The 23,348-nt window shown below is 40.0% G+C and overlaps 1 protein-coding gene across 4 annotated transcripts in view; it reads left to right on the forward strand.

The window, feature by feature from the left end:
* wscd2 (WSC domain containing 2) overlaps window positions 1-23,348 on the forward strand; it is a 71,538-nt gene that overhangs the window by 34,148 nt on the left and 14,042 nt on the right. For 2 of the 4 annotated variants that reach the window (XM_053610880.1, XM_053610883.1), the window contains exons 2-4: window positions 899-1,493; window positions 16,672-16,786; window positions 19,624-19,808. In XM_053610880.1, the coding sequence (XP_053466855.1) occupies window positions 1,181-1,493; window positions 16,672-16,786; window positions 19,624-19,808 (613 nt within the window). In that variant the 5' untranslated portion in view covers window positions 899-1,180. Of the gene's footprint in view, window positions 1-110; window positions 1,494-14,667; window positions 15,975-16,671; window positions 16,787-19,623; window positions 19,809-23,348 lie in introns of those variants that run through there. The other 2 variants (XM_053610882.1, XM_053610884.1) reach the window with 2 other exon arrangements.

Here is a 23,348-nt window from a genome sequence, read left to right on the forward strand (position 1 = left end):
TGCATGTAGTTCACACCTCCAAGGTTGCCAGATTTATCGAGTTGAAGCAAGATGGTGTGTAGGCCACCACCTCTCAACACAGGCACTTGCCTTTATGGGAAAAAAAAAATAAATCAGGGATAGAAAATGTGGACTTGTGTAGAAAACAAGAAGCACACATTTTTCCCTTTGCTGATTTGAAATTAATCAAGCTAATACGTTAATATATAATTAAGGTAGCAGACTGTATTTTTCCTTGTCACTGGAGCGATACCATCAAGGGAACATGTTTTGTACTGTTAAAATGTATAGTTTACCTGGAATCATTTACAAATTATTTAAGGTACAGGAAAAGTTGGTACTGTATGTTTAGTCCCAAGAGTTTATACATGTGTGACTTGTGAATATGGCCCTATGATGTGATATGATATGATAATCAATACCTGAATAAAACATACATACATACAATAATTTAGAAGTTAGGTTAATCAACAGGATTATCAGAAGATAATTATCATGTAAAGGAGGCTGCTCTCACAGCCTCTTTCACATGGACAGTGCAGCTTTGAGTATTCCGAGTATTTCACCAGAAAATGATTACATGCAGCTGGTTAGTGCGGTCATCTGGGACACAACAGTCACGCGGTTTGTTCTAGATTTGTGTCTGAAAAATGTGGTCATTTGCTTAAAGTTTCACATTGCCCTAAAAGTCTGAAAGAAGACTTGAAAGAAATCTGGGCTTTTCTTTCACCCTTTAGATTACTAGGAGAAAATCAGATATCTCTCTGTGAAAAGGAATCTGAATTAGCTGCCTTTGGCAAAGTGACTGAACAAATGCACTCCAGAGCACTTGACTGTGCTTACTTACTCTCTCTCTTTTTTTTCTTCTTCTTTCTGTTTTTTTTCTCTCTCTTTTTAGTCTGACTGAGGCTTGATTGACAGCTGGCTTGGTGGGAAAGAGACCTTGAGAGAAAGATAGCGTCAGGGAAAGCGCTATCGCCTTTCGTCTCGTCTTTCACAACATGGCTTCCACACACACCCACACAATGACTGGAGTTGCCTTTTTGTTCTTCAGCGATGGCCAGTTTAAAGCCTTCAGTGTCCTCTTGTAGCAGCATCAGTCCTTGGAGCTGTGGAAGAAACCATTCAAGAGGCTATTTTTAGAGAAAGAACGGCTCGTAGAACTTTTTCATGTCTGTTCATGAGCCCAGAGGCCATGGCACGGCCCTTGCTGAAGATCCAGCGCTATTTCCGCCGCAAGCCTGTGCGCTTCTTCTCCTTCATCCTCCTCTACCTCACAGCCGGCAGTCTTGTCTTCCTCCACTCGGGCTTCTCGGCAGATTCGGGTTCCGGCGGTGGACACGGCCCACTAGCGTCAGTTATGGGGCGCATGGCTACGTCCGCCGAGGGCTTGGGCAACGTCAGGAGGGCATTTAAGGACACGCAAACCACACGAAGGTTCGGGCTCACCTGGACGAAAGCAAGAATCAACAAAGAACCCGAGGAGGGCAGAGGTAGAGTCCATTTTATCACCAGTACACCAATACATCAACACATTTCATTACCAATACATCAATATCACCATTGACCCAAGGGTATTCTCTTGATCTGTAATCTATTTAGATTTAATATCAATACAACTGTAAAATCAGTTTTAAAATACACAATATATCTTAATATTTTTTGGTAATGAACACCTAAAGTACTTTACCATGTTTTGGGTTCTACCTGATGTCAGCTGTGTATGTACAACTGTAAATATAAATAAGAGATTCGCTTCCCTGAAATACCATTTTAACGCTTTAATTTCACTTTGTTACAGTGACATCATAATAACCTGAAATCTCTGAATTTCAATAAATAAATAAATAAATAAATAAATTCAATAATTCAAGAAAGTGAGCCAAGTCGTCAAGTTTAAGGTTAAGAAACTCAAACTTAGTAATTTTTTTTTAATTACCCTATACAGAACTTTCTGTGATTTTTAAGATATTGTATCACATTCAACACTCAATTAGATACGCAATAATACTTTTGTAATTCATATTGTTGTAAAATAGTTTGGTGTAACATTGACAACATCGACTCGTTTAAATCCTCGTAAAAACCTTATCGTTTAAATGCCTCAGCGTATTGTTTTAGTCGGGCTTGACGTTTAAAGAATTAAATAAATAAGGTCGGAGCCCTGTCATACATTACTAACTTATGACTTGCCTTTGTGTAAAATCCCAACTAAAAGATAAAACGCATAGGAAAAGCAAGAAAGAACAAAGGTTTTACACATTTTAAATAATGCTTTTTTTTGTATGATTGAGGTGTAATTTCTCACCTGCATTCACAACCTGCAGATTCCATTCAAATTCGATGAATATTTCTCTTTATTCGATTGTTTTCAAACAAATATAAGATATTTAAGCCAGTTTCTATATATTTCTACTCATTCAAGCTTGAAATTGTCTCATTCTGTTGGCAGATAATTTTGTTCATTTCAAGCATTTCTAGAAAGAAATTATTTAGCAATCGGAAGCTTGAAATAGACTTCCTGGTCTTGTATTTATTATTTGTTATGTTATTTGCTGTGATATAATTTCTTAAAATAATCTGCGCATACATATAGTGGCGAAAAAGGCCTTGAATTGATCTGAGCACCACGTAACATTTTCAACATCTCAATGTATCCATAGCAAACAATCGGCAGATTGCTGTGTTACAAGAGGAATAAACCACGTCAGGTCATGCTGTTGTTATAAAATAATTGGCATGGTAACAGTAACTTCGCTTTGCATCAACACGACCCTTTTGTTGATTATTTTCCTGTAACAGTACAGCATGTCATGCTTTATTTATAGTGTGATTAACAAGTATAATTTGAGGGTGGGATAGTTTTAAGAACGAGGTTAAGGAGCTCATTAGTTGCGTGAACAACAAGGTCACATGTGTTTCGTCAATTGCTTTTGCACAGTAATGACCCAGCACAGATTTAGTAATTGCTGCTCACTCCTCTCTCTCATTCTCAGAGTCTGGGGAGAAAGCTGAACATGGCTCTCTTTCACTGTGTTTAATGGAAAGAGCAGTGTTTGTGCCAGCCTCTCTGTAACAAGCTTAATTGCCAGAACAAGGTTGGCAGTGGCGCAGCCTCATCCTGGACGCTATACTGATCGGCAAAGACAACAAAGAGAAGATTCATAGCTTTATAGGATTGGAATGTGGACGTGTCGCCAACTAGGTGTAGAATGGAGTGAAAAATTTCTGCCGTGACAGCCGATCGTCAGATATTTTACAATTTTGCAATGTAAAGACTCAAGAAAGGTTTTTAAATGTTCTGTGTACTTAGGAGCTTATTTATTAGTGTGGCAAATACAATTCTCTCTTTTTTATATATATATATATATATATATATATGAGAGAGAGAGAGAGAGAGAGAGAGAGATAGATAGATAGATAGATATACAGTATCTCACAAAAGTGAGTCCACCCTTCACATTTTTGTAAATATTTGATTATATCATTTAATGTGACAACACTGAAGAAATAACACTTTGCTACAATGTAAAGTAGTGAGTGTACAGCTTGTGTAACAGTGTAAATTTGCTGTTCCCTCAAAATAACTCAACACACAGCCATTAATGTCTAAACCGCTGGCAACAAAAGTGAGTACACCCCTAAGTGAAAATGTCCAAATTGGACCCAAAGTGTCAATATTTTGTGTGGCCACCATTATTTTCCAACACTGCCTTAACCCTCTTGGGCATGGAGTTCACCAGAGCTTCACAGGTTGCCACTGGAGTCCTCTTCCACTCCTCCATGATGACATCACGGAGCTGGTGGATGTTAGAGACCTTGTGCTCTTCCACCTTCCATTTGAGGATGCCCCACAGATGCTCAATAGGGTTTAGTCCATCACCTTCACCCTCAGCTTCTTTAGCAAGGCAGTGGTCGTTATGATGCTGGAATACTGCCCTGCGGCCCAGTCTCTGAAGGGAGGGGATCATGCTCTGCTTCAGTATGTCACAGTACATGTTGGCATTCATGGTTCCCTCAGTGAACTGTAGCTCCCCAGTGCTGGCAGCACTCATGCAGCCCCAGACCATGACACTCCCACCACCATGCTTGACTGTAGGCAAGACACACTTGTCTTTGTACTCCTCACCTGGTTGCCGCCACACACACTTGACACCATCTGAACCAAATAAGTTTATCTTGGTCCCATCAGACCACAGGACATGGTTCCAGTAATCCATGTCCTTAGTCTGGTTGTCTTCAGCAAACTGTTTGCGGGCTTTCTTGTGCATCATCTTTAGAAGAGGCTTCCTTCTGGGACGACAGCCACGGAGACCAATTTGATGCAGTGTGCGGTGTATGGTCTGAGCACCCCTTCAACCTCTGCAGCAATGCTGGCAGCACTCATACGTCTATTTCCCAAAGACAACCTCTGGATATGGTGCTGAGCACGTGCACTCAACTTCTTTGGTCGACCATGGCGAGGCCTGTTCTGAGTGGAACCTGTCCTGTTAAACCGCTGTATGGTCTTGGCCACCATGCTGCAGCTCAGTGTCAGGGTCTTGGCAATCTTCTTATAGCCTAGGCCATCTTTATGTAGAGCAACAATTTTTTTTTTGGATCCTCAGAAAGTTCTTTGGAATGAGGTGCCATGTTGAACTTCCAGTGACCAGTAAGAGGGAGTGTGAGAGCGATGACACCAAATTTAACACACCTGCTCCCCATTCACACCTGAGACCTTGTAACACTAACAAGTCACATGACACCCGGGAGGGAAAATGGCTAATTGGGCCCAATTTGGACATTTTCACTTAGGGGTGTACCCACTTTTGTTGCCAGCGGTTTAGACATTAATGGCTGTGTGTTGAGTTATTTTGAGGGGACAGCAAATTTACACTGTTACACAAGCCGTACACTCACTACTTTACATTGTAGCAAAGTGTCATATCTTCAGTGTTGTCACATGAAAAGATATAATCAAATATTTACAAAAATATGAGGGGTGTACTCACTTTTGTGAGATACTGTAGATATGCTATACAATATATGGCCAAAAGTATGTGGACACCTCCTAATGCTTGAGCTAAAGGGTTTGAACCACACCCATTCCTAACAGGTGCGTAAAATCAAGAAAACATCCATGCAGTCTGCTTAAACAAACACACACAATAGAATGGGTTGTATTGATGTATTGAAAATTTCTAGGATGCCACCTTTGCCACAAGGCAGTCTGTGAAATTTCTGCCCTGCTACATCTGCCCCGGCCAACTGTAAATGCTGTAATTGTGAAATTGAAGCACCTAGGAGCAACAGCAGGTCATCCATGAAGCGGTAAACCATGCAAACTTACAGGGTAGGGTTGTTCCAAACTGCCTCGGAAGCGACGTCAGGACAAGGACTGTGCTTCATGAAACAGGTTTCCATGGCCAAGCAGCTGCACACAAGCTTCCGAACATTATGTGCAATGTCAAGCGTGGAGTGGTGTAAAGTATAGAGTGGTGTAAAGCATCGCCGCTGTACTCTGGAGGAGTGGAAATGTGTTCTCTGGAGTGATGAATCATGCTTCACCATCTGGTAGTCTGATAGATGAATCTGGCGAGGAGAACGCTTCCTACCAGAATGCATAGTGCCAACAGTAAAGTTTGGTGGAGGAGGGATAATATTCTGAGCTGTTTTTCAGAGTTTGAGTCCCTTAGTTCCAGTGAAGTACTGTATGTAGACACCTGATCATCACACCCGTACGTGCTTGTTGAACATCCAATTCCAGATTTAGTCCCCCTTTGCTGTTATAATAAACTTTCCACTAGATTTTGGAGCGTGGCTGTATGGATTTGTGCTCATTCTGCCACAAGTGCATTGGTGAGGTCAAGCACTGATGTTGGGTGAGGAGGCCTTTCATCTCAGTGGGGTTGAGGTCAGGGCTCCTTGCAGGACACTCGAGTTCTTCAACTCCAAACTTGGTAAACCATGTCTTCATGGAGCTTCGATTTGTGCACAGAGGCATTGTGTCATGCTACAGGTTTGGGCCTCTTGGTTCCAGTGAAGAGAAATTTAAATGCTACAATATACAAAGACCTTCTATACATTTGTGAGCTTCCAACTTTATGGGTGTGATGGTCACATACTTTTGGGAAAATAGTATATATTATCATACCTGTGATGGATTAAAGCTATGCTTCAGAGTTCCCTTATGGGATAGCATGTGTTTGTTTTGGGTTTTGTTGTAGTCCTTTCTTCGGCCTTGGTTTGTCTTGTCATCGGTTTGTTTCCCGTTTGTGTCCATCTTGATTCATGCTAGTTATTGACTAGTTGGTCTGTGTGTACCTTAGGGAAGTCACGATACTAAAAATCTAGTAGTCGGTACCGATACCAGCAAAAATACACGGTACTTGATACCAAAGTCGCTACCACGGTGTGTAAAAATAAATAAATAAATAATACTTAAATATTCATTCCTTTATTTAAACATTTGAGCATTATAAAAACAATAGTGGTAACAGTTACATAAAAAAAGCAATTACAAAATAGATATATAATAAATATGTAGGCATAAAATGGTTTTTCTTTGAGATGTTCTGAAATGAGGTCTCTGGTTTTGGTGTATAGTTTGGGGATCTCTGTATACATGAAGTAATTTCTGCTTGGTAGCTGGTATCTGGGGTTGAACTGCTGAAGCATTTGCTGGAATCCATGCTTTTCTACAGTGTAGACAGGAACTTGGTCCATGCATATGAATTCACCAACTGCCCTATCCAGTTTCCATGCTTCGTTTGAGTTTTTGTCATATTTTCTGTGCCTTTTATAAGCTTCTCTTAAGGTTGGCTGTGTTAATGTTTGCTGACTTTGCTCCTGACTCTCCTGGTGGACATCCTCCTCTGGCTGATACTGGAGAGAGAGAGAGAGAGAGAGAGAGAGAGATTTTAGTTATCAAACACTGTCTGACAATGACTAAAACAGTGGAGTCTACAGGTGCTAAGGTGCACTCCTAAACACATACCTTATACGCTGAATGCAAGCATTAGTTTAAATTCACTGACATGGTCTCCGGCAGTTTTTATCCGCCTCGAATGCGAAGTATTTCCATATTTGACTCTTGCCTTTTTTCCTCTCAACGAGTAGGGGAGGAGCTGAACTTGTCGCCATAGCCATCTTTTGTAGTTTTTCCCTGTGTGTGTAGTTCTTCTTCTTTACCACTTGTGGACTGACTAAAACACTTGCGTGTATTTGCTGCCCCCTTCAGGTTCGGAAGAATCGCAACCTCGGTACACCCGGTACTCTCGTTACAATCGGTACAAACGGAACTGCAGGAAAACAAGTGCACCTTTTAAGAATGTTGGTACCGACTTGGTACCGAAGTATCGGTTCTCGTGACATCCCTAGTGTACCTTGCTGTTTCTTTGTTTTGTCGCAGTGTGTTATTGTGCATATTTGTATCTTGAGGTCTGATTCTTATTTTCTTGTTCTCTGGGGGTCTTTTTTTTTTGTTTATTTGTTTGTTTACTCTTACTTCACTGCCTTAACCCTTTTGGAGGTCAGATTGCAAGGCTCTGTAAATGGGCATTTCAAAGTGTTACTTGAACTCTATACATTGATGCATCAAAACAATAAAATTAACAGTTTGACTGTACAGTACATCGATGTCCCAAGTGTACTCATAGCTAATCTTGGCTTTTATTAAACTCTAGTGTTGCTATTGTTTATGAACACTGATTTCTTCTGTCTGTGTTTTCATTGAGTTAATTAATGAGAATAGAGATCAGAAGCCTCTCCACACTTTTATGAAATTATCTTGGAGCTTATGATTGGAATACATAGCGTATGGTGTGTAGTGTGGACAGATTATTACATATTTTGAACCAGATTGTTGTGCACAGCTGGGCATATTTCTAGTGGAAAAAAAAATCACATCTGGCTCTGTCCCAGAGGTGGATCAGTCTTCATAATAGAATTTATTCTAATATTATTGCGATAGTTGTAACTAATGTCATCTCATAAGCCAAGTGATTAAATTTGTATGCTATGAAATAAAATGTCAATTGACCTACATTATCTTCAGCATAAAACTAGAGGTCATACATGTTTAGCATCTTTGTGTGCTCTGTCAGACCTAACTGTTGTTTTTTTTTTTTTAGCTCTTGTGCAAACTGCTAATTAGCTAATCATACTGTCTCTTCAATTACACTGTAGCTTTCTATTCTATAAGTATTGGTGTTTTCAGTGGGAGCACTGAAGACCTGCTCCATTTTGAGCTGTTTTGAACTACTATTAGGCAAACTTGTAAATTCTCTTTTCTGGTGACTTTGTGGTACAGTCATTACACGCGCGATCCCAAAAGACTTTGTGACTATTTTAAAAATGGCCACAAAAATTCCCTATTTTGATTTGTTGGCAAGTGTGCATTAATTCCTAATTTTAGGTATTTTAAATACATATTATACCTCAACTCAATAATTTAGTCATATGCCTATTATGTATACACATTAGTGCTGCTGAACCATGATTCTCATTTTATTTATGCAGCAAGAAATGAATTATAGGCTACAGTGCATGGAGATCATCATGGCAACTATAGTGTGTTTTTGTAAATGAAGGACTAAAAGGCATCTAAATAAAATAATGAATTGAGCTTTTTGTATCATATTCGGATATGACTAAGCAAAGCATTCAAAAATTGTACATCTCACCATGATATAAACAAGATAAAAAGAATAATGGTGGAAGAGACTCTGTTTTGTTGTGTTTTCTTTACTGTTCATCTTGTTATATAAGGAATCAAAAACTTGGGTGTGTGCTGTTATAGGAAAATACTTCATGACAGGGTGGTGTGAAGAAGCCCAGCACAAAGTGGAATCACTGTTACCAATCCAAAGGTGATTACAGTCAAGTTCATAAGTATGTGGACAGTGACACCGTTTACAAAATTTTGCCTCTGTACCACCACAATGGATTTGAAATGAAGATGTGATTGAACTGTAGACTTTCAGCTTTTATTCAAGGGGTTTAACAAAAAAAATTGCATTAACTGTTTAGGAATTATGGCCAAGAGTGGTTAAGATGTTTGACTACTGATCCGAAGGTTGTGAGTTCGAATCCTAGCACCGCCAACCTGCCACTGTTGGGCCCTTGAGCAAAGCCCTTAATGCTCAACTGCTTAGTTGTATAATGAGATCAATGTAAGTCGCTCCGCCAAATAATGTAAATGTAAAATTTAATCGTGGTCATTTATTTACTGAGGAAAATGATCCAATATTACATATCTGTGAGTGGCAAGCGCATGTGAATGTCTAGGATTAGCAGTTTAATGTGTAGGTGAAATTAGAGTCAGGTGTTTTTAATCAATGGGATGACGATCTGGTGTGAGTGAGCGTCCTGTTTTATTTAAAGAACAGGGATCTATCAAAGTCTGATCATCACAACACATGTTTGTGGAAGTGTATCATGGCATGAAAAAAGGAGATTTCTGAGCATCTCACAAAGAGAGTTGTTGATGCTGATCAGTCTGGAAAAGGTTACAAAACCATCTCTAAAGAGTTTGGACTCCACCAATCCACAGTCAGACAGACTGTATTGTTTATATTGTTGAGGAAATTCAAGACCATTGTTACCCTCCACAGGAGTGAAGACCAACAAAGATCACTCCAAGATCAAGACATGTAATAGTCCGTAAGGTCACAAAGGAACCCAGGGTAACTTCTAAGCAACTAAAGACCCTCACATTGGCTAATATCACTGTTCATGAGTCCACCATCAGGAGAGCACTGAACAACAAAGGTGTGCATCATAGGGTTGCAAGGAGAAAGCCACTGTTCTCCAAAATAACATTTCTGCCTGTCTGCATTTGCTAAAGATCACGTGGACAAGCCAGAAGGCTATTGGAAAAATGTTCTGTGGATGGATGAGAACAAAATAGAACTTATTGGTTTCAATGAGAAGTGTTATGTTTGGATAAAGGAAAACATTGCATTCCAGCATAAGAACCTTATCCCATCTGTGAAACATGATGGTGGTAGTATCATGGTTTGGGCCTGTTTTACTGCATCTGGGCCAGGACGATTTGTCATCATTGATGGAACAATAAATTCTGAAGGATACCAACAATTTCTAAAGGAAAAAGTCAGGACATCTGTCCATGAACTGAATCTCAAGAGAAAGTGGGTCATGCAGCAAGACAATGACCATAAACACACAAGTCGTTCTACCAAAGAATGGTTAAAGAATATTAACATTTTGGATGATGTTTTGGAATGGCCAAGTCAAAGTCCTGACCTTAATCCAATAGAAATGTTGTGGAAGAACCTGAAGCAAGCAGTTCATGTGAGGAAACCCACCAACATCCCAGAGCTGAAACTGCTCTGTACTGAGGAATGGACTAAAATTGCTCCAAGCTGATGTACAGGACTGATCAACAGTTATTGCTGCACAAGAGGGTCACATAATTTTGCCACTCACAGATCTGTAATATTGGATCATTTTTCTCAATAAATAAATGACCAGATATAATATCAGAATCAAGAATCCAATAGAGCTGTAATATAGTTTCATATAAAAGGCTGCTTTGTATTTGGTAAGCATTTGGTAAGCTCCAAATTCAAATTTACTCAGAGCTTTTAATATTCTACACTTAATTCGATTTTTGGCTTGGTCGAGGCAGCACTTTTTTATTTGCTGTTTTTCTTTCCTTCCTGTTCTGTTAGAGGACCTTTATGCACTGCTTGGAACACTGCCATCAAAATTCATTTTCTAATTAAACCAGAATGGCTCCTAAATCTACGAGTGCAACAGTTGCAGAACCTCAGATAGAAGCCAGAAAAAAAAAAAAATGTAACAGGGAGTTGTGCCCATCTCTTTTCATTAAGATGATGCTCAATAAGGTTTAAACATTGAGAACAGATGGCTCTTGATGGTAAACCTTTAGTCTCATGCCACTCTCTCTCCCCAGCCATATGTGAGATGTCATCTACAATTAACCTCTGATTTAAAAAAAAAAAACAAAACAAAACCGTATGGCTGCACCATCAGCTTTAAGACAAGATTAGATTGAGTCATTGCTTACAGCTAGCACTTTCCAAGCTCTGTTTAAAAAACACATTAAATCATAACCCTGGCCTGGGATTGAGCTTCCTTATTCCTCTGTTTATCAAAATGCTGTAACATTGAACAAATCGTATCTACAGACAACCCCCTTTAGCATGATTCTTTTGTTGTGTCTCAGTCACGTCATACAGCCCAGTATAGTTCATGAAACACTATAATGTGATTATGCAAAACAAAATTAAAAACTGCGTCATGTTCTCAGAGAAATGTCAAATTTATCAACAAGCACAAGAAAGGCCATGCAGTTTCATATTCAGAGTAGATGAAAATGTTGGATATTGGATCTTAATGCTCCTTATACATTATCCATGAGTTTGAATAATACACGCGCTTAAATTAAAGTCTGTGAGGTCATTTATCATCATGCCTTTCTCCATACAGAGTCTTCCTATGGCTATATTTTAAAAAATACATATAATATAATTGGCTCAGGGTTCAGTGCCTCCACTCTGCCTCCTTGTGGCCCTCGTCACAGCTTCAATCATTTCTTTAATGCGCATCCGTAAACAGCTGCTTTACATCTCATTTCCTGCTGAGTAAATTTGCAGGACAAGGCAGGAGCTGTTTGTAGATGAGTTTTTTTGTTTTTTGTTTTCCTGAAATGCCTGATAAAACACATATTAGCAGTAAGCTTGCATATTCTTGGTAGTTCCTGATAAATGTGATTTGTAATCTTTCATATTCTTGGTACTTCCAGCAGAATGCATGATTTATTTTAATATTTTGTAATGTGGGAATAATGTGGGAATTTCTCTTCAGATACAGATCTTTGCTATTCTTTTTCACAGTCATGCAGTAGGGTCCAAGATTCTGACTCCCCTACACACACCGATCAGCCATAACTTTAAAACCACCTGCCTTATTTTTTTTGTAGATGCCCCTTGTGCTGTCAAAACAGCTCTGACGTCAAGGCATGTACTCCACAAGACATCTGAAGGTGTGCTGTGGTATCTGGCACCGAGAAGGTAGCAGCAGATCCTTTATGTCCTGAAGTTGCGAGGTGGGGCCTCTGTGGATCTGACTTGTTTGTCCAACACATCCCACAGACGCTCTATCAGATTGAGATCTGGGGAATTTGGAGTCCTAGTCTATACCTTGAAGTCTTTGTCATGTTCCTCAAACCATTCCTGAACAATTTTATAGTGTGGCAGGGTGCATTATCATGCTGAAAGTGGCCACTGCCATTAGGGAATACCATTGTCAATGAAGGGGACTTGGTCTGCAATGATGTTTAGGTAGGTGGTGTTCCCCAGGTAAGTGACGCACACGTCTGTTTTGGGGGCACAAGGGGGATCTACACAATATTAGGCAGGTGGTTATGGCTGATCAAGTTATGGCTGATCGGTGTATATCTCAGGTCTTATGGGGTGTTCAAGGTTTCCAGTGGTTAGTACCTACCTAAAGTGGCCCAAGGAAGGACAGCCAGTGAACCGGGGACCATGTACACATGAGGAGCGAAGGCTAGCCCGTCTGGTCCGATCCCAAAGAAGAACTACTGTAGCACAAAGTGCTGATAAATTTAATGTTGGCTATGATATGATATGACACACAGTACATCACAGCTTCCTGCATCTGGGGCTGCGTAGCTGCAGACCGGTCAGAGCCCTGCTGACCCCTGTCCACGGCCGAAAGTGCCTTCAATGGCCACGTGAGCATTAGAACTGAACCATGCAGCAATGGAAGAAGGTGGCCTGGTCTGATGAATCACGTTTTGTCTTGCATTATGTGGATGGCTGGGTACATGTAGATCACTTACCTGGAGCAGACATGTCACCAGGATGCACTATGTGAAGAAGGCAAGTGGGCTTGGGGTATCATGTGGTTGTTACTTTGACACGTACCACCTACCTAAACATTGTTCCAGACCAAGTACACGCTTTCATGGCAATGGTACTGTATTCCCTAACGGCAGTGGCCTCTTTCACATGGCAAAAATGGTTCAGGAACAGCTTGAGGAACACGACAAAGAGTTCAAGGTGTTGACTTGGCCTCCAAATTCCCCAGACCTCAGTCCTATCGAGCATCTCTGGGTTGTGCTGGGCAAACAGGTCCAAACCATGGAGGCCCCACCTCGCAACTTACAGGACTTAAAGGATCTGCTGCTAATGTAAAATATAAGGCAGGTGGTTTTAATGTTATGGCTGATCTTGAAGTTAATAAGATTTTTTTTAAAAATGCCAGTTGGCATGTTACAGACAAACCTGAAAACTCAATGCCCTCTGTCCTGAATGAAGACTCGTGCCATAGTGGAAATCTTATTGATTGGTGCAAAACGCTGACACTGGAGACTCCTTCCATAAATGCGAAGTAAACTTATTTTGTTATAATGGCATGTCCCCAAGCCTTTTATTCTTTATGAAATTCATACTTCTAGCTTTTATTACATTATTTATCACTATATCATACCACAGCACAGATGAATACTCGAATCAGAAGGTGTGCATTGATTTTCTATAACAGCAGCTCCGAACAGACAGTAGTTCCGACCATAATATAAATGACAGGTTTACATTAAAACGCTCGTTCCAATAAGTTATCATACACAGGGACTTGTATGACGGATGCGCTACATAATCCTAGAATAATACTAATTAAACGGATTTTTAAAAGCCTTGTTGTTATTTTTCAATAATGATATGTATAATCTTAGATATGATTAAATTTTGCATTAGGAATGGTTCGTTTAACTTAATGCTTTGTAAAGGAGGGTGTTTTTTTTTCTTTTCCTTTTTTGGTCTTGTTAACGGCAAGAGGGAGGAAAAAAGGGAGGCTGGTGAGGAAATGACTGTTTATATGTACTAAAACATAAGCGATAACAATAACTAACTTCTCTCACAGACATTCCACAACATTACATTACATAACATAATTATAAACAATTAAAAAGCATGATGTGTCAGTGTAGAGGTATTGTAAGAGTTCGTTCGTTGACGAGATTATCCAGAAACCAAATTTCAATAACAATAAACAGGCCAGGGTCATGGACAAAGATCATAATGATGTTAGAGCCAGTGGATAGCGATCCAGAGAATAATCCGGAAGCCAGGCAGGGGGAAGCACAAAGATATCAACAGTTTCAGAATAATCCCAAAAGGCAGGTAACCAAGAAGGCAAGGACAATGGCTGATAACTGATCACTTACATAAGAGGTAACAATTTTCAGCATGTGCTTTATATAGCGCTTGAACAGGAAGTGACTGTGACAACTGATGACGTGCTCTCAGAATTTTAGTGCAGGATGCTCTCTGGTGGCATTGTGTTGAATTATCCTGATCGGATGTGACATTCGTTTGTTAATAAAATGACAAATTGCGTTGTTGGCAAATCGCCACATTATGAGCAGAATGAAACGCTTCCGTGTTGGCCGTGACGATTTACGACAATAATTCACTTCAGAGTGGTGACGGATTACATCATATCACCCAGCTTGAATTATTTTTGTATAACAGCACGGTCTGCCTTGTTTTATTCCTTACTTGTAATACGTACAGTTAGCTGAGGGCCGAAAGTGCAGCGTATCACTCTGTAGTAAAACTCATAAAAGCGGGCCACTAGAATGCCGCTGCACTGCTGAAGGAATAGGAAGAGAAAGAGTTGTCATGTTCCATCTGTGCAGAACATTACAATACCGAAATGGGGTTAGCTGAGTTGTGAAATGTAGAATGTGGCAGAAAATTTAAAAAAAAGCATTCATGATGCATTTAGATGGATTACCTCCCCAGATTATCAGTGTAAGTAAGAACATTTGCATTTCTTTGAACCTGGTGGTTCAGCTCAGAACACACCGCGGAGTTACATGCACCTCATTTGACACGACTGCTTATTCTGATACGCCTTTCAACCATTTTGCACCGTTGCCGTCCCATACTTTACCTTTCTCCCCTGGCGATCTAGGCCTAAGTCTCCTTCCAAGAACCGTTTGATCGGTGTAACCCCAGAGAGCCAGCGCTGCCAAACTCTCACTGTCGGCTCTTTGTTACAAATGGCGTTGCTTTTCGTTTTCTGACATGACGAAAATGTGTCGCGCTGAAAAGCAAAACCTTCACTGCATTGCTCTTACATCAGTGAGGTTTTTCCACTAAAAATAAATAAATAAATAAAACAATCAGCAGGGTATTGCAGGGTATTATGAATTAAATGCTGACATGGAGATGGGGAGAAGAGCAATGAAAGCATCACTTTCCAAGAGGTGATCCTGTCTGTATCAGGGAATTCCCTTTAGTTCCTTGTAGTCTCATTCTTTTGGGCATACCTTGCTATCAATATTAGATTTATTATTATCAGAGCTAAAGCTAGGTGTAATTCTGGCAGCAAGGAGGTTGTTTGCTTTAGTTGTAGCTTTGGTCGGAGGCAGAAAATCAAGAGAAATCGAGTTGCTTGTGTGCCACAGTTGTGATGTGGGATGTCGCATTGCTTACCGGTGAATATCGCAAAAATAGATATGTTGCAATATTGGAAATAAACTATTTTTACATTCCACATCACTCGCTCCCAAGACAAATTTTTCACTGGCACTCCGTGTTTCCTCCATGTTTGTTTGTCCCCCCCCCTTGCTTGTATGAATGTGCAAATGCAGGCTGCAGCCCTTTTTTAAAAGCAGCCACATTCCACTTGTCTCAGAAAATCACTGTAAAACATGTGCTGGAGCGTGAGGGGAAAACTTTTTTCAATACTTCTTGAAACATTTCTACCAGAATCCCTTTTTTCAATGAATCTAGAATTGAATGGGTGTCTTACCTAAAGCAGCTTTCCTTGTGTTTCATTAATGCTGGTTCTTGGGCCGCTAGTGTTTTCGCATTTTAACATTGTTCACTTTGTGTTAAGGGCCACGTTTTATTTCTCTCCAGCTGAAGTTTTTACTCACAGCAGCACCACAGCACCACATCAATTCGAACAAAACTGTAAGTGTAAAGCAGATTACCAGTCTTTGGCAATGTGATTATTGTGCAGCATGGGATCCTGGGCCACTCCCAGGATTTCCGGCAATTGTAATTATCAAAATGCTTATGGGTTAGTGCGTGTATAATAAAATCCCGTTCTCTTCTTAGCCAGCTATTAGAAAAGGCATTAAAGTCTAATGGAGATGGCACAGATGGATGATTGTATAAGAGGGTGAGAGTAAATGTCCATTGAGATTGACTTTTAAAAAATTTTTTAAGTGGTATGATATTTGGACCTTTGTAGCTGCAGCTATAAACGGATCACCTTTGGTGCTGATGATGAAGAGGAAGATGAGCACGTGGACATAATCGCTTAACATTTTATATTTATATTTGTATCAATGTGACTGTTCTGATATGTTATGTTATTGCGGATATGTTATTGTTTCTATAGTAACATAACACAGGCGAACACGCCGCATAAATGAATTTAAAAGCCGGTGTTTTCTGTATGGAGATGTTTAATTGAATTATTATGGAAGGAGTCTCCAGGGTCCAGGAATAAAACATTATACCACCTGCTGGTGGTAACAGTGACTGATTGGTTTCCTATAACAGCATGCCCAGAAGTATTTTATTATTAAAGAGGTGACGTCAAGGTTGCGGATCATATTTCACCCCTTGTGCTTAACTCTTTGCTTTATTTTCCATTCTCAAGCAAAGTACATTGGCTGCTATGTAGACGACACACACAAGAGGGCGCTCAGAGGCATTTCCTTCTTCGACTACAAAAAGATGACTGTCTTCCGCTGTCAGGACAACTGTGCTGAGAGGTTTGACTTTTCAACTTCCACAAAACACACACGCATTTAATACATATTATGATCTTTTGTTTTGTGCTTGTTAGCTTAATGCATGCTTAATGAGTCCTAGCTAGAGTTCTCTATACGTGAAGAGAGTTTTACGATAAAGCTCTGAGACTAAATTTAGTCACGTTATGCTTAATATATACTAATTATGACTCATATTTATATATTAAAAGCTGGACATGTTTCTAGATATTATAGATTTATGCATAAACACAAACACACACACACACACACACACTGCATGCACATTTCTAACACAGTCTGACTACACATTATTTGTGAACGCTGCATCCCCACATCAGAACCAAGTATTCAGCATTAGATCATGTGACTTATCCCCAGTCATTGATTTACTATATGGTTGCAAGTAATGATCAATAAGAGGATTTCAGCTAATACTAATCAAAAAACCTTTCAAATAGTTAGACATCGACTGAGATTAGATGTTCTCTTTTTCTTTATTTCTGTTCTGCTTTTGTACGTTCTGCTCACAGCGGTTTCGTTTAAAGAGAGAGAGCTTGGTCCAGTGTACAGAATTTATGTTACATTTGTGTTTGTAAACTTTTTTGTTGTTGTTTTTGCCATTAGTAACATTAGTCACATTTTTCGTAAAGAGTGAGCCTTCATACAAATGGTGTTCTACAGCTGATATCAAGAAACACACTCACACACACACACACACACACACACACACACACACACTCATGCTTTGCTTTCACAAGCATCCACCCATGTTCAAATGTACAACTCAAGCAGTCTGATTACACCAAATTTCAGTATAAGGTCATATGACTTTTCCAAGGTATCTGATTGGCCAGATAGTGGACTGAGCAATTGGAGGATTAACACAGAGTACACAGAAAAGCACACACACACACACACACACACACACACACACACACACACAGATTTCTTCTATGAGAAAGCAAACTGGCAATTTTGAGCCCCGCCCTCAACGATCCCAGAGTCAGTACTAGAGTGTGTAAAAATGCCATAAGTCTGTACACAGGGGTTAACCGACAGCCTACAGTCCAGATGCAGACTCAGCTAAGTATTTCAGTAGAACGAACCTAGTATTTGGAAAACATACTGTACCAGAGACAATAAATGTATGAAAATTAATTATATGTGTATAAAAAAACCACAGTGTGGCTCCTGTAGAAAATCCTCACTAATGTAAATTCATTTAGCTGAAGACACCTCATCAGACTAGACATTAGCTACAGGGCTAACGAGGTCGGAAAGGGAAGCGTTTTTACAGGTTTTCATTTTATTTACACTCTCTGGTCTCATTTAAAAGATTTTTTTTAAAACTGTTTGAAAGATGATTGGAAAGAGACGTGACATTTATTCTCCAGATCTAGTATGTATCTCATCCATTCAGAGTCCTTGACCCTAGTCTACAGTGGTATTGTGAGACATCACTACGAAACAAAACATAACCACTTCAAATCGTCTTATGTATAGCCATGAGCCAGTCATTAAGCATTAAATTTAACGCCATGTTAGTTGCTTGTTAATTAAAAGATTTTTGTAAGCAAGAATATTAACTGGACCTTTTCAAATACTATTCCTTTGCCATGTTCTGATGCTTTGGGGGGTTTTTTTCTTAATTTTTCACATTTATATGTAGCATCTTGCCCGTTTATAGTTCTTTATTATTTATCTGTTTCAATCTTATGCATCTAAAAGCTGTATTGTATTTTCAATGTAGCAGTTCACTTGTTAGGAATTTGCAAACAGGAAAACGTCCATTCACTTTGCACACAGTGTCATGTTACCTGTTGGAGACAAGCGCGGACGGACAGGGTAGCGTGCGTAGAAACGATGGAAAATTAAAGACGTAAACCAGAAGGAAGACAGGCAATCAGGCGAACAATCCAAACAGGACAGGGCAGGGATTCGTAATCGAGTAACAGGCGAATAAGTCCGAAAAACCAGGAAAATCCAAACGAATAACTAACGGCTTGGTTAAACAACTGAGTCACTAGAACTGAGCATTTACTTCGCGAGGCGCGAAGGTTAACGAGGCCTTTTATAACTTATGAGCCGCACAGGTGTTGGTACTCAATATTCAGGCGAACTTGAGCACCGGCATGGCTGGGAAGTGTAGCCATGTTTGTAGGCGGCGCTGCAAGATGAGTACTGCGGCCGCGTGTTCGCCGTGGCGTAACACACAGTTGGTGGAAATAGTCGTCAAAATGACCGTTTAGAAGCTCCACCTTATATTCTGTATATATATCGGCTCAGAAGCATTTTCAGAATGTGCGAAATGCGCAGTACTAACGCTGCGGAATTGTGTTGGCAAGTTAGCAGTTTAGCACTATTAAAACATCCACTTCTCTAAATGTGTCTCTCTACAGTACAGGTGTGCTGTGGTGAAAGACAGGAAAAGATTAAATTAGCTCCCCTTATTGACTGACACCACTCCATCAAACTATCAAAAAGATTTTCGCTGTATTTTTTTCTAACTGATCAGACGTACAGTTGTAACAGAGACTCTTCATCTATCTCTCTATCAGTGACACAAACTCTCTCCATCCATCTCTATCAATCTACCAGTAGTGTCTTTAAGACACTAAAACTATTATACTTGATCATTTATTTATTGTGGAAACTTATTTTATGTGACATCTCAGATCAAATCCTTCCTTCATTATTATTATTATTATTATTATAATTATAATATGTAGTAGTAGTAGTAGTAGTGGTAATAGTGGTGTTAGTAGCAGTAGTAATAGTATGTAAATGTGCGACATCTGTAGGCAACTTGTGTCTTAACTCATTCCCTCCATTTTAAGGGGCTACTTGTACTCTGGCCTGGAGTTTGGAGCGGAGTGTTACTGCGGCCACAGGATCCAGGCGGCGAACGTGTCGGACAACGAGTGTAACATGCCGTGTAAGGGTGAGAAAAGCAAGCTGTGTGGAGCAGCCAACCGCCTGTCCATCTACAGACTAGAATTGAGCCAGGAGTCAGCACGGAGATGTGAGCAATTACACACACACACCTCTAGCCAAGCAAATTGCTGTATGCATGGACGTTCATGAGTTACATCATCAATAAAGATCAGTGAGAATGTTCCAGAAGCAGCCATGCAAGCCCAAGCCATGATACTACCTCCACCATGATTCACAGATGAGCTTGTATGGTTTTTTATCTTTATATGCACAATAGGGATGTCACGATACCAAAAATCTAGTAGTCAGTACCGATACCACCAAAAATACATGATACTCGATACCAAAGTCAAGACCACGGTGTGGTATAAAATAAAAAAAATAAATTAAAAAACTCTCCTGGAGGACATCCTCCGCTGGCTGATACTTTCAAGGGGGGGGTTGGGACAGGACACGGGTTGAATGGCGATGCATGGTGGCCCATTAGGAGGTCGTTTATAACATTGCAATGCATTAGCGTTGTTAACAAATAACTGGCTATCACAAACATTACATGGAGCATAACATTAGCTGGTTTCATGGCAACAACGCCAGCTGCCTCAAACAAACATAATATAGGATCATCTTTCAGGTGCTTTGCCAAATTCCAGGTGTTTCGTCGCTTTGTTTGAAATGAACGATAGCATCGGTTGCACACCGGAAACCGATACTAGCTTTCCTCTCTTTTCCTCTCAACGAGTCGGGGCGGAGCTAAACTTGTTAAGATAAGCTAATCTTTTGTAGTTGTTCCTGTGTGCTTGTAGGCGTTCTTCTTCTTCTTCACCATTTGTGGACCGACTAAAACACTTGCGCGTATTTGCTGCCCCCATCAGGTCCGGAAGAATCGCAACCTCGGTACATTCGTTACAATCGGTACCAAAGGAAATGCAGAAAAACAAGTACCATCACGTTTTAAGAATGTTGGTACCGACTTGGTACCGAAGTATTGGTTCTCGTGACATCCCTAATGCACACATATAAACACATATGCATGCATACACAGTCCACAGTCCCCTCTGAAACTACTGGAAAAGCAAGGCCAGTTAATTTGTTTGTGTTTAGAGATTTGGGTTTGAGATCAAAAGCTGGATATGAGATGGGAATTTAGGATTTCAGTTTTTATTTCCTGGTATTTACATCTTGATGTGTTAAACAACATAGAACATAGAACCTTTTGTATCAAACCACCCAATTTTTAGTCGAGCAAAAATATAGAAACAGATCAGCCTTGAATTAAATTAAAGTAAATAAAGTGAATAATAACCAAATCATATTTGGTTGCATATGCCTTGCTTGCAAAAACTGCATTAAGTCTGTGACACATTGACAAAATTGACAAAATTGTTGATTTCTTCATTGGTCATGCTTTTTCAGGCTTTGATTGCTGTTGTTTGTTTCGGGAGGTTTCTCCCTTCAATCTCCTCTTCAGAAAGTGAAATACTGCTCAGTTGGGTTAAGGTCTGATGATTTACTTGGCCAGTCTAAAACATTCCACTTTTCCCCCTGATGAAGTCCTTTCTTGAGTTGGCAGTGTGTTTTCTATCATGTCTTGCTGTAGGATAAAGTCACCCCCCCCCCCCCCCCCCGATAAACCTGGATGCATTTCTCTGTAAACTGTCAGACATAATGGTTCTGTAAACTTCTGAACACGTTCTGCTGCTACCATCATGAGTTACATCATCAATAAAGATTAGTGAGAATGTTCCAGAAGCAGCCATGCAATCCATGGCTCATCTCTGTAGCTCTTTGTGAATTCCAATCTGGTTTTCTAATTCTTACTGATGACGAGTGTTTTGCATCTTTGGGATATGGCCTCGATATTTCTGCTCTTGAAGTCTTCTCTTGGATTGTGATAACTTCACTCCTGCCCTGTGAAGGTTGTTGGTGATGTCATTGGATTCTTCTTCACAGCTCCCACAAGCTTTCTATCATCAGCTGTTATTGTTTTCCTTGGCCGACCCATTTGGTGCCTGTTGCTCAGTACACAAGTGGTTTCTTTCTTTTTTCAGGACATTCCAAATTGTTGTAGTGGCTATGACCAATGCTTCTGCAATATCTCTGATTGATTATCCATCTTTTCTCAGCTTGCTTTTAGACATAAATAGCTCTCTGATATGAAGTTGGCTTATCCTTTTGCACAACAAATGCAGAGTTCACAGGTGAAATGGAAGGCTAAAACCAAGAGTAGATGTACAGAGTTATTTAATGTTTAAACAATCAATCTAACCGGACACACCTGGGTAACAAGAAACACCTGTCAGTAACGTTCAAATATTTTTGCTTGCCTAAAAATTGGGTGGTCTGATTTAAAATGTGCCGTGTTCTAAGTCGTGTAACACATCTACATATAAATACCAGGAAATAAAAGCTGAACTTCTAAAAGTCTTTTCTCACATTCATCTTGAGATCTCAAATCCAAATGTTTTCAGTCTACAGCAAAAACAAATGAATCAGCCTTGCCATTCCAATAGTTTTGGAGGGGACTGTACTACATCCACACAGACTTTGGTGCATGCCACATGAGGAAGAGAGATTGTTGTGTGTGTTACCAACAAACCAATGGGATAAATAAAGTAATGTGAAGAGAACAGACTATGCCACCCTAGGACTCTCACCCAGGGAATTTGGATCTATAGGGAAAAGGCACACACGCTTGTTACACCTAGAAAGCAAAGAGACGTGGATATTGTCAAAGATCACATATATAATCATGCAATGCAATAAACCCAGTTGAATGTTGGTCACCAGGAGGAGGAACACCTCTAGGCTAAGCTACCAGCTTCACTTTAACAACATTTTTCTCAAAGGGGGAGACAGGAATCCAAAAATAAACAGACGCTCACAAAACAAAATAACGAAACCAAAAGTGCATCCAACCCAAAGAAAACAGGAAATAAAATAAGTAAAGATATCCTAAGCAATAATGGGACAAAATCACACCATCATAAAAAATTACATATATAACAGGACATGTGCTTGATGCAGTTAAGGAAAACATAATGCACATTAAGTAGCCAAAAAGGCCAAGCAGCGCACCCAGAAGCTCAGGTATGCGACATATTCGACCGCTGTTTATGCGAACAGCCACAGTACAGCCACTTGATACAGCAATTAAAAGCGTGTAGTGAGTGCAGCAGAGCAACTTGGCAAGCAAGAAGGAGTTACAATCAAACTTAGCAGAGCAAGACGAATCTGCAAGCAAGTAAGATCAGCAAAGCAGCAGCACCAGCACACTTTACGAGTGTTGAAGTTGAAGAAGGAGCCAAACGGCCGTCTCAAGGCTGCGTACAGTGCACAATGGCAGAATCCAAGGTACAACTCTCAGACAGATAGGACAAATGCCTTAGAGCAAAGCACATGGTGCATGAAGCTGTATAAGAAGCTCACCAACTGTTAAAGTACCTCTTGCTTTTCACGAAGAAATACCCAGGGATTAATCTGGCAGTAACAAAGTTTAACCAGCCAAGTAAAGGACACAACGTGAATATGGACATTGAAGCGTTCTTCAATGCAGCAGCCAAGCTTGTGCCGCTACACTACATTACACTACACTACACTACAAAAGATAACAAGAGGGTGCCGTGTCCCA

This window comes from Ictalurus furcatus, chromosome 22 (genome assembly GCF_023375685.1).
Source record: "Ictalurus furcatus strain D&B chromosome 22, Billie_1.0, whole genome shotgun sequence".
Lineage (NCBI taxonomy): Eukaryota > Metazoa > Chordata > Actinopteri > Siluriformes > Ictaluridae > Ictalurus > Ictalurus furcatus.